At 33.6% G+C, this 19,020-nt stretch overlaps 1 protein-coding gene across 6 annotated transcripts in view; it reads left to right on the top strand.

The window, feature by feature from the left end:
- Rnf180 (ring finger protein 180) overlaps positions 1 to 13,269 on the top strand; it is a 189,168-nt gene extending 175,899 nt beyond the window's left edge. For all 6 annotated transcript variants that reach the window (XM_005392638.2, XM_013518465.1, XM_013518461.1 and 3 more), the window contains one exon: positions 10,334 to 13,269. In XM_005392638.2, coding sequence (XP_005392695.1) covers positions 10,334 to 10,533 — 200 coding nt within the window. In that variant the 3' untranslated portion in view covers positions 10,534 to 13,269. The remainder of the gene's footprint in view (positions 1 to 10,333) is intronic.
- The last annotated feature ends 5,751 nt before the right edge of the window (positions 13,270 to 19,020 follow it).

Genomic DNA, 19,020 nt, shown 5'->3' with positions numbered 1-19,020 from the left:
AGGTTTCCTACCTCTGCTTATCACATGTAATAACAGGGACCTCACCACCTTTAAAGTAAGCCTGTCCATTTCAAAGGCTTTATTAGACAAATTTTAATGCTTAACTGAAATTTGCCTTCTTATAATTTCCTTTTATTGGCTCAATTCTATTTCAGTGTGATCTTCCTCCACATGACTGTTCTTCAAGTACACAAAGACACATATAATAAACCCCACAAGTCTTTACATACTATCTATATCCCTTTAGTTAATCCTCATGGACTTCAGGGTCATAGTTGCTGGTTGTCAGTTTCAGAGTACAGAGAAGCTAAACATTCTGTCAGTTTGATACATAAACTGTTGTTGTAGTGCCTGGAAATAAATAGATACTTCAAGGGAAAGAACAGTGATTGACAGTCATTAGTGCAGTGCATACCTGATAAGAAATATAAAGTGTGGGTTCATATTTATCTAAATTATTTCCATTTACTTCACATTTCCCAGTGTTAATTCCAGTATTGGGTCCCTGAATCTGCGGTCCCTGTCTAAGGCTAAATAAAGAGTAAAACCTTGGTTTATGAGGATAATTCATTCCAGTAACATGCTTGTAATCCAAAGCACTTGTATATGAAGGCAAATTTCCCAATAAGAAATAATGCAAACTCAGATAAATTGTTCCACAACCCCAAAATTTTCATATAAAAGAGATAACAATACTGTAATATAATGCAAAATAATAAAGAAAAATAAGTTAATGTAGACTTACCTTTGAAAACCTTCATCACTGGTGTGAGGAAAAAAGAGAGGAGGGTTCTTATGTAGAATGGCTTTCCCTATCACTAATGGAATCACTGCTATCTATTGAGGGAATCTTTTTCTTCTATTGATCTATCAATGGAATCTTTTTCTTTTCGTGCAACTTTAACAAGAAACCTATCCAATGACAATTGCTTTTGCTGCCTTTTGAGGATTTTGTAGAAATATGACATTGGATTGTTTTCAGACTCACTACTTGTACTGCTACCACTTTATTTAGATGTTACTTTTCTACAAAATTTTGCAGTTTGCCACATTTTACACATCTCCCTAACCTCAGCTGGAGTGAGGGATTGGAATTCCTCTGCCTTTTTCTCCTTCCTCTGCAGATAAGATCTCTCATTAGAGAAATGAGGCTTCCCTAAACATAGCATTAATCATGCCCTGAGGCATTTGAAGTCAGACCTTGACCACATCTAATGAAAGCTGTATCCTAACTTCAAATACTGTTCTGCTTATTACTCACTGGATGAGGTGAAGAAACTCTCACCCTATCTACCCGACACAAGTCACTACTTTCTCTGAGGGGAAATAATATCAACTTCAATATTGGTGGATCCATTATACAATAAAGAATTTAGACATACAGAGGTTTGGAAATACGTGACTAATAAGAAAGAAAGCACAAAGTAGAAATTGATCTCTAGGTTATCTAGATTTTGAACTAATAGGCTAGAACTTTGAAATACCTATTAAGAAACTTCACTCTTTCAGCTGGAACCACTGTCTTTCAGTAACTTGGAAAAATGATGAGTGCAGGGTGAAACAGAGGAGGTACCCCAAGTGTGTTTTCTGGCCTTTCAGAAAACGTGTGCTTGTTCCTCTGGCCACATAAATTGTATGTGGTGATATTGAAATCAAGAGAATGGATATTGTTTAAAGCTAAATGCCCCACAAACATTACCATGGAAAAATTGGAAGTCTACAATATTACCCAGAATGCTGCTGGCATTGTTATTAACAAATTAAGGACAAGGTTCTCGCCAGCCAAGAGGATAAATGAGAGTATTGAGCAGATTAACTACATGATGAAAACCGAGGTAGCTTCCTGAAACACAAGAAAATCATCAGAAAAAGAAGGAAGCCAAACACAAATAAACAGGCTCAACTGAAGCAGCAGCCTGCTTCATTCAAAGCATACATTGTGAGAACTGGAGGAAAGGAGCCTAAGCTGCTCATTCTCTATGAATTCCTGGCTTAGTGGCTATAATAAGTAAGTAAAAGTTTTTCTTAATTGATTAGAAGGGTGGTGCTCCCCTTTCCCAAAGAAATATAAACAAAAATCTTAAATTATCTGAAAAAAGTCAATGAAATCTTTTTTAAATTATGGACAGTACAGATAAAAGATGTGAAAGTGTTTATAGGAAATAGAATTATAAAAAAGAATAAAATAGACATTCCTGAATCACATTGTGTGATATCTATATTCAGAATTTATTAAATGTGTTTTACAGCAGAATTTTTGGGAAAACAGTCTGTTGAATATGTATAGTTGAAGTCTCTAAAGCTGAGGAGAAGGTAGGAAGCAGAAAAATATCTAGAGATTATTTTCAAGAATTCTCCAGTATTGAAAAAGACACATTACTGATAAATTTCAGCATGACTTAATTGGGATTAATACAAAGGGAAACATACCTAAAGAAATCATAGCCATGCTGTGGAAAACCAAAAATAGAGGAGGAAAATCATTTAGGGGAAAAAAATGTTACCTTCAAAGAAGCAATGGTGACTAACCTCTGAGCAGAAACAGAAGACAAGAAGACGGTGGAATAGTATCTTTAATATGCTGAAAGAGGGCTGGGGATTTAGCTCAGCGGCAAAAGTGCCTGCCTGGCAAGCACAAGGTCGTGAGTTCGGTTCCCGGTACCGGAGGGGGGAAAAAAAAATATGCTGAAAGAAAAAAATCTGCTGCCCTGGAATTCTTTACCCAGCAAAATTGTCCCTTAAAATGAAGATGAAATAAGGTCATATCAGACATCCAGTAGACCTACACTCAAGAAAAACTAAAAGTAATTCTTCAGTGCAAAGGAAAATAATTCCAGCTAAAAGCACCAGAAAGGGTAATTGCATTGATAAATATGGCTAAATTTTATCTATTTAAATCATCAATTATCCTTGATGAATTTAAACAGGAAATTAAATATACTACAGTAACAACAAAAATGGCAAAGGTAAAAATTTAAACTGTTGTAAGCTTTTCATAGTTTGAGAAGTCTTAAAATAAGTAATTTAACATATCCTGTTCTAAATCAAAGCTGTATACATTTCCTTACTAGTGTAACTACTCAACGAAAATTGAAAGAACATATAGTTAGAAAGCCAGTAAAGATTCTTCTTCTCTGAACTTCCTCTCCCAAACCTGTAACTCCAGTTACAGGGAAACGTGTGGTAAGAGACAGTATACAAAGATTTAACCTATACTTCTCAGACTATTATCATCATGAAAACAAGGAAAGTCTGAGAAACTGCCACAGCATCTTGATTAGCATCGCCAAGTAGATAAAGAACAATAAGTAAGAACTAATGAAATCTGAGTAAGGACTTTAATTAATCATTAATATTGGTTCATTAATTGTAAAAAGTGTACTAATATGTCAGCAATAAAGAAAACTCTGTATTATCATAACTTGTCTAAATCTAAATTTTTAAATTTAAAAACTCATTAGAAACACAACTAATATGGTGAAAACGGAATAACAAAAGTACTTGATTATTCCTTAGGAAATTAGTAAGCAAAAATAAAGGAATAAAGACCAGATAGGTGAAATAAAAGGCAAATAAATGTAAACATTCAAATTAAGAGATTGGAAGATTAAGAAAGGAAACAAAAACCAATTAAACTACTATTTATAGGAGACAATACTTAAATATAAAGGCACAGAAAGGTTAAAAGTAAAAATATAGAAAATTATGCGCCATGTAAACACTCACCAAAAGATAACAGGTATGGATAATGGGTATGTCAATATTAAAAAGTAGGTATGGTTATGTTAATATTAAAAAAAATAGGCTCTAAACAAATAGGAATTGCTAAAGATAAAAGTAGTGTACTTATTGTAATTAAAGGGACAATTCAAGAGGAAAACATAAAATCATTAAGTTTTCATACACCTTAAAAACAACTTCAGAATATATAAAACAAATTTGCCAGAATTAAAAGAGAAATAGATATAAATCCACAACCACAGATGAGTATTGCTACATACTTCTCATGGGAACTGGTAGAAAAGAAGGAAGAATTGATAGAAAAGATACAGAAAATCTTTCACTATGAAAGAGCAATAGCTAATCTGAAAAGCTGAAGGCTGGCCAGTTGGTAGCTTGGGTTACTGTGTTCAGAGTTGATGATTAGTAGTCACATTACCTATTTGTCCCTCTCTCACTTCCATTTCTTGGCTGCCTTCTGAACCCAAAAAGGACCTTTTTAAAGCCGGCACATTATTCTCATTCTTGTATGTTGTATGTTCCATGATACAAACCTTTTATTCTTCTGAGTCCTATTCCTTTATCTATTTAACTGGATTAATTGAATAAGTAGTGTGACAGTTCAAATGTAGTCTTAATTCTACCTACCTCTTAAGAATTCTAAATATGGATGCCCACATGTAGACTATAAAAGAAACAAGAAGCTCTTTGTTCTTTAAGACAGGATACTACATCTTGCATTTGTGGTACTACTAGCAACTGCCTGTACTGAACAGCAGTTTATTTCTCATTTGGCTAGTGAGCCATTCACCAAAATCTATATAATACAATTTGTAAGGTATATCTTAAGTCTCCAAAGGGGCTTCTACCCCACTTCATAGTAGAGTATTGCTCACCTGAGTTTATATCACCTTTCAAAATTAGGAAAGCAGTAAAAAACCTTGAGGTCAGAAATGTCACACTACCCAACTCTAGGAAGCATCTTTGATATAGTGGTCTGCATCAGCAGTCCACAAACTTTTGGCACTAGAGACTGGTTTCATGTAAGACAATATTTCCAGTAATGGAAGGTGGTCTCAGAATGATTCAAGTACATTATATTTGTTTCCATTTTATTTATATTATTATTACATTGTAGTATATAATGAAATATTTATACAACTTAAGATAATTGAAAATTAGGTATTAAAATAATGGATAAGCCATGCACAAACTAAAGTATTAGAATTATCAGATTCTGACCTAAAACCTGCTAGCAGAATCAGCTGTAAAATGAGGTACATCTTCTCACTTGCCACTATACAGCTTTCTATCACATACAGCTTGTCACTTGCCACTCACTGATAGTGTTTTGATATGAATCTCTGAACAATTGAATTATTATGGTCTGTGAACAATTGAATTATTATTGAATTATTATGTAAACAATGCACTCAAATCTCTCTGCTAATGTTAATCTGAATTTGGAGCCATCCACCAGCACTAGCATCACAACCTCAGCTCCACTTCAAATCATCAGATATTCGATTCTTTAAGAAATATGCAATCTACATCTTTCACAGGTATAGTTCTCAGTAGGGTTCTTGCCTCTATGAGAATCTAATGCCACCGCTGATCTGACAGGAGGCAGTGCTTAAGAGATAAATGTGAATGATGGGAAGTGGCTATAAACACAGATGAAGCTTCAATCCCTCACTTGCTCCTCACCTTCTGTTGTGTGGCCCTGTTGCTGTCCAACCAGGGACCTGTACTGGTTGGTGGCCCAGTGGTAGGGGACGTTGGTCTACATAAAAGGTGCTCTCTATAAACATGACAAATTTGTTAATGATCTAAACTCAAAATTTTCAGACCTTCTTTTGGTCAGCTAGGAGAGCTGATTTGCCACAACACAGCTATAGTGGCATCTTTCATCTTTATATTGTGAAGTAGGAGTAATTTATTATGGCTTAAAACAAGATTATTAAAGGCTCATAAACTTGCTCAAAAATTTCAGCAAGTCTTATTATTAAATGAGATTATATACTCATAAATTTCAACAAGTCTTATAGTGTAGTCTTAAAGTTTTAACTGCTTAAATAATAGGATAGTTTGTAAACATTTTATTATTTATAGATAACTTGTTATTGGAACTTGAAGACAACTGCACAGTTTAAAACTTAAACTTTTTGTCTTCAACAGTCTTGGCTTTATGTTATAATTAACCAAAATTAAGTTTAAGATTTCATGCACTCAAACATAAAGGTTAAACATTGTATTGCCTCCCTAGTGTAAGAAACTGAAAGAGTGACTATGATTCAAAAAGTACAATAGATATAGTAAAAGGGAAAGAAATTGCTTAAAAAGAAAGAAAAACTGGGATGGGGGAAAAGAGAAAAGAAAGAAGAAAAAAGATTTGTATATATAGTCAAGATAACTGAAGTAATTATACTACTAATTCTTATTAGTTTGTGGCAAGGAACAGTTAGTGCTTCTATTGTTTGATCAATTTTGCATGCTTGTATCTGGTAATCTGAGCACCTACTTTAAAGATAACAATATGCAATATAATAACCATTGTTAATTTCCTATCATCTTGTTTTGAAATTCTGTATCTTTTTATTGTCTTTTTCTCTCTTCAAAATGAAAAAATAAAATACAGGGTTGGTTGCAGAAAAATTTCATAACTATGCTGTCAATGATATCATTTTTATTAGCAAAATAATCTGCATACATGTTTTTCCTTAGGTTTTATTGTAGTAATTCAAGGTTTCATTTTGTGAAAAAAACTATTTTGTAAGTAAAGTAGTGCTGCTACTATATTATCAGTTAAAATATATATTCTGCATTTCTCATGTGCTAACATACTTTAGAGACGGATTGACTAAATGCCAGATTATATAAAATTTATACATTTTATAATCTGAAAATATTTAATGTCTGTTCTGCAAGCCTACATTTAAATACGTTTTTATCCTAAAAACAGAGAAACTATTAATGTATGTCATGGGGACTACTTTATCTTTTGTTACTTTTTTCTAGTCTGAGGAAAATAAAAGGCAGTTGGGATATTTTCATAAAATATCCCAAAAAAGGATTTAAAGGAGAATTTAAACTACTTGAAACTTTGAGTTCACTCCAAAATGGAAATTATGCTTTTAAGTTTACTCTATATTCCTTATGTTGTATTTCCTAGGAGTTCACAAACATCAAAAGGATAAGTTAATAAGTCACTTAAAAAAAAGATTATACAAAACACTGCTCTCTCTCTCTCTCTCTCTCTCTCTCTCTATATATATATATATATATATATATCTTTTAAACTGATTTTTTGATAACATGACTTCCTGTGAAGTAAGCATTGACTTTGTCAGAAGCACTAGCAGAGCTTTGAAAAGAAAAAATATAGCTGAAGCAATAGTGGTTTTTTTTGTTTTGGTGGTGCTGAGGATCGAACCCAGGGCCTTGTGCATACAAGGCAAGAACTCTACCACTGAGCCACATCTCCAGCCCAACAGTGCATTTTTAAACTCTCAAAAATTATATTTTAATTAGATAAAATTTTTTCGTGAATTTAATTGTGTTAAATTAGTGAGGTCTTACTTTTCTGAACAACATTTCCTATTAAGATGATATTTGAACTATTTAACAATGACAAGAATATGCAGACATATTAAGATGGCAATAATAATAATAGGAAAATAACAAGTGTTGTCAACAAGAAACTAGGACATGTATATCTTGGTGAGAATGTAAAATGTTGCCGACAGTTTGAAGTTTCCTCAAGAACAGTTTAAAGTTGCCTCAAAAACCTAAATATGGAATTAGTGTCCAGCTATACAGTTTTCCTCTTAGTTATATACCTGAAGAAACTGAAAACATGAACTCAAACAGATATGTGTACACCAGTGTCATTAAAGCATTGTTCACAGTAGCCAAAAGGTAGAAGCAACTCGTGTCTCCATTGGCACTGGAATGGATAGACAAACTGTGATATGTACATCAAATGGATACCAAGGAATAAAATACATAAAAAGGAATGTAGTTGTTGTATATATAATATGGAAGAACTTGTAAACATTATAATAAGATAAATAAGGCAGATACAAAAGACAAATATTCTATGATCCTACTTTGAGATATCCAGAATGGGCAAATTCATAGAAACAGATTACATATTACCAGAATCTGAGAAAAGATGAAAATGGGAGTTAGTGTTTAATGGCTATCACTCTGTTTGGGGTAATCAAAAAAATTTTGGAAATATGTAGTGATGGTTGCACAACTCTGTGAATGTAATGTTATCAAATGATTATGTTTAAAAATGGTTAATGGCAACATATATATATATACACACACACACACATATACATATATATATAATGAAAATATGTTTTCTTAGAAAGATACAACTTACCTGGTTATAGAACCAAAATATTTAAAAATTTTGTAATTTAGCTCAACTCTAGTGTCATAAATAATCAGCTATACATTTTAGCTGATTAAAAAGGTTAATTTTGCAAAGTTAAAACATTTGACTTTGAGGGCCTAAAGATATAGAAAAGGAACATGACATTTGAAATTTATTTGCAATAACTTTTCAAGTATATTAACACAGCAACTCTATACCTATTTGTGACTATAAATATATCACTCCACCTCTGCTAAGACCTACTTATATCAATCAGTTTTTGACACAACAAAAGTCTTATGTAATGTGAAGAGCACAGAGCAGGAAAACACTGTTTAACCTTTCTCTATCCTATCATACATAGGTAAAAGGGTATGCCTCTGGGCTCTCTGAATTAGGTGGTAGAGAATAATCGTTTCATGAGAACTACAACATATCTTTCAAATACATTCATGATAATATTCATTTCCTCTGAAAATACTTTTGAAAGGCTTGATTCAGAACATTCTCCAAAAAATACTAATTATTCTATTCTCTAAAGTCCATTCTTATATGCAAGCACTTATCCATCCATCCAACAAATATGAGTACCCACTGAAAGCACAGCCCAAACTTCTCATATTGCAAAGTCAAACAACATAACTGTTGACAGTCTGTCTCTGAAATAAGCTTTGAAATAATGGAGCTCAGCATATGGTCTTTGATTATGAAGATAAATTTGAACCATATGTTTTAGAAATAAATAATAGCCTTGATTTCTAAGGTATGAGAAAAATTGTTCTAAGATAAAATTCTTTCTTACAAAATAGAATTTAAGAAGAAACAGAAGTAACTTTTCAGTTCTACAATGCTAGTAGTTCTTTATCAGCTAAACCTGGTAGCAACTTGGAAATTTTCTCTACAGTTCTTTCTTGCTCTTTGAGTTCACCCACACCCAGCATCACACTTTGAGTAAGTGAACTGAGTATTCAGCTGGGGGTTATAAGTTGACCACCAGTCGTCAATCCACTGCATCTTCTTTTCAACATTAAAATGCCATGTAAAATATTGATGGGATTAGTCTATCAGTGTATAAAAGCCAGTATATTTCTATGGAATTTATCCTAAGTATGAAGAGGGCCAGGGATAAAGCTTAGTAGCACAGCACTGCCTGGCAAGTGCAGGGTCCTGAGTTCGATTCCTGGTACAAAAAAAATGTTGTGCTGCTAAGTATGAAGGAATAAAACATAGAAAAACCTTCCACAGTAAGTTCAAAGTGGAAGTTTGACAGAAAGGCTGACTTCATTGGTTTACTTTCCGTACGTTGCAATATATTGTAGTTTACAAATACCCAATGAAATGGATTATCTGGTTTTAACTAAACTACCAGCACAGCAAAACTTAAGCAGAATACTGTGAAGAAACTGGTTTGAAGATGTCAACGAAAGCAAAAGGGAAAAGGTGCTGACACATCCTAATTAAGGTTTTTGAACTATAAATATGTGTTAACTATGATAGCAACTCAGACAAAAGCAATTAGAAGTTATCACAGAGCTCCTTGTAACTTGCCACTGGCATTCTTACATCAAGACATATGGTATGTGGTTGTTAACTGAGGAAAAGGTGGACATTGGACAGCGCAGAAAGGGTTGTCCTTGATTAAAGGTTTGACTTGAACATACTGATACACAGATAAATGCAACCTTGTCCAAATAAGAAGCCTGATCTAGGGCAAACATTTAGCATTACTCAGTTGTTTAAATGGATGACATAGAATTTGCTTCAAGATACAGCCTCACAGCACATGTATCACCAGAGCTGGAAGTTCTGTTCAGTTTAAAGTGCTGTCCTCATTGCCTTACCCTAATAAACACAGAAATATTTAAAGTAGGCAGCAGATAATCAGAAAAAAACAAAAGACTAATAACCAAGTTTTTACTACTTAGAAAATTGCATTTTGTTTTTCAAATATCTTAAATATTATAGATTGGTCAACCAACAAGACAGTTGGCATTGGACAAGTTTTTCCTCAAGCTTTTGTAAATATGTAAAGAAAAGAAAGTAGCATTTCACAAGATATTATTTTTCAGAAATGTTACCAAGGATTATGCTTTATCATGGAAAAAGCTGCCAAGAACACAACATAGCACTCAATGAAATCATGGTACTGTTTCATAATGCAGCTTTTTCTCTGAGCACTTACCGAATCTAATGAGCTTCAATATGATTTTCTCGTGCATTTTCTAGGTTTCCACAGACGGGCAGCTCCAGTTACAAGAAGGCAATTCCCACATGGTGCACATAGGATGGATTATCTGCACTTTGAGGATGACAGCCGTGGATGGTGGTTTGACATGGATATGGTGATCATCTACATTTATTCAGTGAACTGGGTCATTGGATTCATTGTTTTCTGCTTTCTTTGCTATTTTTTCTTTCCGTTTTAGGAATTGTCATACTTTACAACAGCTGAACAATCATAAATGTAAATAACAATTACTTAAACATTTTTAAAATGTGCTTTTATAATGTTGACTATATAAATCATTGGTATTTATAGAAAGTGTGAAAATAATGGATTTATTTATTAATGTTTTCATGTGACAAACTAAACTTTATTCAAAAGCTAATCTATCTAGCATTTGGAAACAATGCAATATTAATTTCATAGTTCTTGGATTTAGTATTTGGGGCTCTAATTTTACAATGACACTTTTATACTTATTTTGATGGTTATATACTGAGGTTTTTCTCTTCACTTAAAAATTGTTAAAATGCAAATGATAATCTAGGTGCAAAGTAACTATATTAATAAGACCTTTAGTCAGTTACTACTTATTCTTAGCAAATGATATGCATTAAAGATAAACCATATTCTCTGGGAACTAATCTAGCAGGGTATATTCCACTTGGTTTCCAATTATTTCTATTTATCTCCTCTTCTATTACCAATAAAACCTGACTATCCTTTTTGTACAGACCTAACAATAGCTTCAATACAGTGTTTTATATTGTAAACAACAGAATGGTAAATACAAATGAACTCTGAGACTCACCCCCACCAATACTTTAGAGAGCCATGTTAGCCTTTACAATTTCAAGAGAAATTGTAGAAATTCTCTTTTATTTCCTTGAAGAAATAAAAAAAGACTGACTTTTAGTAACCTAAAGGAGCAATGCATGTTCAAAATATAATTTAGTGATTCATTTAACTAGAAGATTGTCAAATATATTGTAAATGTGCAATAAAGAGTGGCTTTTAAATTTTTTTCATTTTTAGTAATTGATTTAATGACTGGGCTAAAGAATTGCGGGAGATACGTGTATGTAGAACAAAAGCCTGATGTTTATTTTTATTTATATTATAGTACCCCGTAAAATTACTTTTTTCTTATGAAAATAAAAAACCTGAAGTTTTCAAGTGTGGGAAGAAATTGGGCAGTTATCCCAATTTCAAAAGTGAAGAACCTACAGAAAGACGCATAAATTTATTTGTCCATTTTCTCAGGTGTTCTTTTTGAAATCTGGGACAAAGGTTTTGATTATAAACTACTAATCCAACATCTCTATGCTATGATATCATATGCCTGATAATTCAGTAAGTATATTCTAACATAAAATAGGCAAATCTCTGGCGCTACAAATACTACCACTATTCAGAAAAACTGGGATGGCGCAGTCTATGAAAAGTCAAAATTTGACCTAATTACTCTTTACTGTATTTAAGTATAAGCACTTGACCATTGGTATGTGATGTTCAAAGACATACAGAAGAGTGGTACAGGTTTTGATTGATAGTATTCTTATTGTTGTTCAAAATTATATGTGAAAGAAAATAATAGCATATATTTGCCATATCCAAGAAATACGAAAGTATTACAATTTAGAAACACAGAGATAAATTTGTGTTTATCAAAGAATACTTATAATCACTAATTCATTGCACAAAGTAAAGATAACATAAGGGAAAATGTCAGCCCTCTTAAAATGTATATCAGGGTTAAAATATTGAAGTGCGATGGGTGGAATAACATTCTAAGAATTTAAATTCTAGTCACTTCCTAGGCAACTCCTAACTGATAATGCACTATTAAGTGTGGCTGGATTCATTCCTAAATTACTTATTGATTTTAATTATATATAAATTAAAGGAAATAATTTTATAGATACATGTTTCTCAGGGACAAGGCTGATTGATTAGACATGTCGTGGTAGATACTACTTTATAGATCTGGGTCTGTAAACTAAATACACAGCTATATAACACCTATCAGTAAATACAGCACCTTTAAAAAGAGCATAATGTGAAGGGCAACCCTAACTGGCCTGAGTTATAACTTGACCTGATAATTCTGTCGTGTGCCCTACTCAAAATAAAAGTAAACTTAGAAAATATATTACTAATTTCACTTCAAAATATCTTTTAAATTTCCTACAAATAGAGCTAAAAGCTGCCAAATATTAAAATGTAACATTTCATAAAGCTAAAAATTTATGAGAAGCCAGACAAAACCTAAAATGAAAAGATACCATTCATTTTCTTCTGCCATCTAGCACACAGACATTCAGTAGCTGAATTTATAAAGGCAATGGCTGAATTATGCTTTTTCTTTAGGTTTCACAGTATCACTTGAAAATTCATTTCACAGTAAAAAACCAAATAAAGGAAAAGAAGAAATATCCTACAACTAATGAAATACTATTTTTGTCCCAACTAATATTATTTAATAAATTTCATTTTATGAGCTGTTATTATTTCTCCTATGCTTAATTATGAAGATTAATTTTAAACATTTCATATATTCATAAAAGTATGCCCAAATGAAGGTACATTTCTGAGTATTTTCAGCAAATAATTTCTTTGATTTTTTAAAAGCAAATTTAAAATCTAGACCTATTTATCTTACATTCAGCTGAAGATAAAGAAATCTAAATTAGATAAAATGTAAAAGAAACCAGAATTTCTGTGACTCACCAAATTTAAGAATGAGAGCAAAAAACATTTAGTATTTCTGTGTCAGCTATATTATCAGTGCCCCTCCAGCATTAAATGCTAAATCTAACAACAGGGCAACTTTGCTTTGTGATTTTGCTAAGACAAATCTTGATGACAAAATGCAACTTCATAAAATTTTCATGTAAAAGTCTTCTGTATGATTAAAATAATATCATATTCCTAAAAATCAAAAATCTCTTGTATTTATTGGTTGATGTTTGCAATACATACTGATGTTCATCCTGGGGAACTGATACATACACTTAACACGTCTTAGTCGTTTTTACTCTCCCCTACCCTTATGACTCTCCCCTCTCCTTTTATCCCCAGGTTCCCTTCCTCTCTCCACAAAGCCCCCCTAGTTCCAATCATCTTTAATTTGCTCCTGAAATTATTTATATTTTGGGTTTCTTATATAAAAGAACCATGCAATATTTAACCTGTGTCTGATTTATTCCATTTACAGTCTCAAGATGCATCTATTTTCCTACAAATAATTCACAGTTGTCCATCTTTATGGCTAAATAGTATTCCATTCCACATTTTCTTTATCTATTTATCTATAAATGGACTTATAGACCATTTCCATATTTAGGTACTATAAATTGTGCTGGTATAAACATGGGTATGCATGTGTTACTATAATGTGATATCTTTAACTTTTCGAAAAATATCAGGATGCAGAATAGCTGGGTCAAACAGAACTTCTATTTTCAGTTTTTTTGAGGAATCTTCCTACTGATTTCCCTAATGATTGCACTAATTGATATTCCTATGAACAATCTAGAAGGGTTCCGTTTTGCTCACTACCTAGCCAGCATTTATTTTTGAATCTTTGATGATAAACATTCTTACTGAAGTATGATGCAATCTTGGTGGGTTTTTACAATTTTCATTTATTTACTGGTCAAAGATGCTAAACATTTTTTCATATACTTACTGGCTACTTATTTTCTGAGAAGTGTCTATCCATTTCAGTTATCCATTTTTGATTGGCTCTTTTTTGGCAGAATGTCTAATTTTTTTTTTTAGTTCTTCACCAGTATTAATTCTCCTTCTGAGGAGAAGCCATTTTTCTTCCATTCTGCAGGTTGTCTCTTCACTCTGTTGGTTGTTTTCTTTACTCTGCAGATGCTTTTTAATTTAACATAGTCCTATTTGTTGTTATTTGGTATTATTTCTTATACAATTGGGGTTCTGTTCTGTTCTATGCTATGTCTTTAAAAGTTTCGCCTGTTTTATCTCCTTGAAGATTTAATAGTTCTATTTTAATATGTAAGTCTGTGGTCTATTTTGATTCAGTTTTAGTATAGGGTAAGAGATATGGGTCTAGATTCATTCTTCTGTACATAGATAACCAATTTTCTCAGCACTGTTTGTTAAATAGGCCATCTTTTCTCCAGTATATGTTTTTGCCCCTTTGTCATCAATTGCTGGAGTTCCCTACAGTGGTTTTTGCATCCTCAGCTCTACCCCATCCATCACGATATCTGTTTTTGTCCAGGGCCATGCTGTTTTTAATCACTGTAGCTGTGTAATATAACTTGAAATCTTACATTGTAATGCATCTTGCTTTGCTCTTGTTGCTCAAGATTGCTCTGAATGTTCTAGGTTTTTTTTTGATTCCTCATAAATTTTGGGAGTGTTTTTTCTAATTCTTTGAAAAATGGTAATGGTAAAAAACCTTTGACCATTCAATATCCATTCATGATAAAAGCCCTAATGACTATATGTATGAAAGGACCTCACCTCAAACGGATAAAAGCCATTTATGACAAACCCACTGCCAAAATCATACTATAAGAGGGAAAACTGAAAGCATTCCCTCTAAATCAGAAACATGACAAGGTGTCCACTGTCACCACTCTTTTTCAACACAGTTCTCAAACCTGTAGCCAGAGCAATCAGACAAAAGAAAAAAAGAAAAGGGATGCAAATAGGAAAGGAAGAAGCTAAATTATCCTTATTCACAGATGAAGCCCCAGCAAGTGTGGACATGGACCATGTCACTGCAGTCTTCTGCACAATGCTCATTCTTTTGTTTTACACAGACCTGGAACCTAGGAATGGCCAAGAATACCTGTCAGAAATCTACAGCAAACTATTTGAATGGTAAAGGTGAGATAAACTATGTGCACAACTGATCTTGTTTTTTGAACAAATAACTGTCATGCAAAAGCCAGCAAACCAAAGGGAGAAGGCACACCCTGGATGTGGGTGACACCAGTTGACAAGCTTATGGCCTAAACATAACAAACAAGGATGGAAGAAGGAAAAAGAAGTGCCCCCCTTTGGGAAGAGCTTCAGTCTTTACCATTACCTTTGGACATTGGTCTCTAGTTTCTTCAGCCTTCTGATGGAGACGCCCACCAGTGACTCTATAGTGAGCTTCCAGGCCTTAAACCTTTGACTGCGTGCAGATGACTCTACTGAATTCTTCTGACTGATCCTGCAGGTGACCACTGACCCTGGCTCACTGTATAGCCCAAGCTGGCCTTGAGCTCACAGTCCTCCTGCCCCAGCTTCCCAGGTGCTGAGATTACAGTCATGTGCCGCTATATCTGCTACTTTGGTGAGCATATTGACACAGAATTACTGAGAATTAAAGCCAGCTATCCAAATATTCACTGGGACTCTAGGTTGCCTTGTAGCTGAATATTCCTCCAGGATCTTAAGAAGCACTGAAGAGCTGATTAATGGCTATCTGGTATAAACTTCAAAACATTCATCACCATAAGAGATCATATTTGGGCAAGCTCTGCACATAGATCTGCAGCCTGAGCATGGACTACTGGAGAAGTCTGCCTGTGCTCCCGTATCTTCCATGCTGTACTCTGAGAATTAACCATGGTATGACACTGGTGCCTATGCCATTATCAAAATTATTCAAACTGTAAAGCAGAAAATGAATTGGATTGCACTACCAATTAGTTATTCCACCATTTGGAAATCTTTTGACCAACCTGACTGGATTCAGAAACTGGGCTGATGATCTTCACCAGCCATTACTATTTCCTATGATTTTTGTTTTTATAAAAGTTCCTAATCACCTGCACCATCCAGAAAATATCTTTTACTAGCAAATCTTAATAGGTGCAGGTGCTTTAAAATGGAAAAAAAAAAAAAAAAAAAAAACTGGCTTACATTGTACAAGGGAAAAAATATCCCTTCATTCCTGGAAAGGAAGGATTGAAAAAGAATCCCTTCCATGATCAAACTCAAACTCCTCTAAGTCTTATTCTTAACTAGCTTCAACCTTGGCCTCACACACTCCAGTCAGCACAAATGATTGAGTCACACTACTCCTCCAGAGAGGCTTTAAGAAATTCTAGCATGGTTGCTAACAATTCAACACTATGTCTCTTGGATAACCAGCCAGATGCCTGTGTACAAAGCACAGTGCTACCAAAAGAATTCACTGCTTCTGTCAGCCAGCACTGAACTGTAGGACTCCTAACTCCTAGTCCCTGAGAGGGTCCACACCCACTTTACATGAGTACCAGTTAGCAAAGGAAAATGGCCTCACCACATGAATCAACTTCCCATTGTGTTTTTATAATAATTTTTCACTTACGTGACTTTCTTGAGCTTTGTTCATTCTTACTTCCTTCCCCCTTAGCCTCCCTTTGCCATGCCCAGTGACATTTACATGAATTAAACTGTAATTCATTTTATGTAGGATGCTTTACCTACTGAATAAAATCTGCCTTTACCATCTAAAGGAAAAGGTGACTCTTAGGAGTAATACATTCATCAAAGTGTTAGGAGAAAAAAATCAATACACAAAAATCTGCTTTTAACCTGTATCAGTTCATAAAGAATGCCTGATGGAATGAATGCAGTAAGAGTTAAAGTATCTTGATTTATTACAGAACTTTGCTGTGAAGACGAAGGAGACTGTCATCGAGGAAACTGTCCCTTAGGGCTTCATATTTCCACGTGTTCACCTTACTTCTTAAAGAAGTTCGTGTTCATTAACTATCCAAAGAACATTACACTGCTTTTCTGCAAAACACGTTTATTTTCACTTCGCTTTTTCTTAAAGCAATATCTGTAATTAAAATTGCTAGAGACAGATACTTTGCTATTATCCCTGTTCTTTAGACAAAAATAAAAAATAGATACATGAGTACTCTGTATATTGAACTATTATCAGGAAGGCTGTTACTTCTCTTTACATATGTACCCATCAATCTAATACTATAAAACATAGCCCTAAAGTTTTCCTTACTCTTTCACATACTTTTATGTCTAAAAACATTTGATATCATATTATAGCGATATATATGCATACCTGTGTTTATAGTAGCACAGTTCATAATAGCTAAATCTTGGAAGCAGCATGTATGTCCATCCAAAGAGTAATAGATAAAGAAAATGTGGTATTTACACACAGTGGAATGCTACCCTGTCATAAAGAAGGATAAGCTTGAGTCATTTGTAGAAAAATGCATGTACCTTAGACCATAATGTTAAATGAAATAATCAGACACACAAACTTAAAGAGTAGATGGTCTCTCTTATATAAGAAACCCAAAATACAAGTAAAGAACAAAATAAGAGACACATATTAGGAAACAGATCTTCATCAAATGAGAATGGAACCAACAGGTGAGAAAGGATGAAAAACTTAAGATGTATTATGTACATGGACCAATCCCCATAAGGAATGTAATCACTATGTACTGCAAACGTGTGCTAATAAAAAAATTAAAAAGTTCACATGATGAATGCCAACTCAGAAAAAGGAATGTCGATGCAAGTGGACTATTTAAATAACTGCCATTTATTGAGGGAAAAAGAAAAGAGTTTAGTGACTAATTGATAACACAGATATTCCAAATTAACTATCAAATAGGAAATTATATTCCAGTCCTCATTTTGCTTTAAAGCAGAAGCTTAATAGGAACTGAGTTGCAAATTACATAGACTTTGATAACATAATCAAATAGCTACAATGTAGTTTACTCATTTAAGAAAAATGTAAGCTATCATTCAAAACAATGTCCAGTAAAACCTTGAATTGTAACTGATTCCGCAAGTGCTCTGCAAGACAAACAAAGCACTTCTACTAAATTTTGACTTGATAAATGAGCAGTGTCTTGCAATATGAGTGGTACATAGTGCTAAACGTCACACCATTACACAATCACAATTGAGCCAGTGGTTGTGCTTTCTGTTTCTGTTTCTCATTCTCTTTCCCTGCTTCCCTCTCTGTCTCCTGTCTCTGTCTCTGTCTCTGTCTCTGTCTCTCTCTCTCTCTCTGCAGGATTGTGGGTGATCATCTGCCAATAGCAAGAGGTTATGTCTGCAGAGGAGGAGGAGAAAGAGGCAGAGGAATTCCTTACTTCAAATAAGATTAGGAAGATGTGTAAAATGTGAGAAACAGTGCCAAATTCTGTAGAAAAACATCACCCAAATAAGGCTGTAGCAGTGCAAGTGATCAATCTGTTTAATGACAATGCAATTTCACATTTCAATGAAATCCTCAAAGGAGGCAAAAAAAATTGGATAGGTTCCTTAAAGTTGCATGAAAAGAAAAAGGCTCCATTGAGCCAGGAGATAGCAGTGATTCCATTAGTGATAGTGAAAGTCATTCTACACAAGAACCCTTCTCTCTCTTATCTCCCTCACACCAGCAAGGGTTTGCAAAGGTAAGTGCAAGTTAATTTATTTATATTTTGTATTTTCTTTATTATTTTATATTATACTATGGTATTGTGATCATTTCTATATGTATTTTTGGGTTGTGGAACAACCGTCTGAGTTTACATCATTTCTTACGGAGAAATTCACTTTGGTACACTACTACTTTGGATTACAGCATGTTTCCAGAATGAATCATGCTCGCCAAACAGGGTTTTATTGTATATGACTTTCATTTGGAATTTCTACAGAGCCAAGTGGACACTACTGACTATTCTGGTCTCAATATTTG

This window comes from Chinchilla lanigera, unplaced genomic scaffold, assembly GCF_000276665.1.
Source record: "Chinchilla lanigera isolate Chin_1 unplaced genomic scaffold, ChiLan1.0 scaffold00045, whole genome shotgun sequence".
Taxonomy (NCBI): Eukaryota; Metazoa; Chordata; class Mammalia; order Rodentia; family Chinchillidae; genus Chinchilla; species Chinchilla lanigera.
Note: the sequence above shows the minus strand (reverse complement) of the source record. Positions and strands in the feature narration are given on the sequence as shown.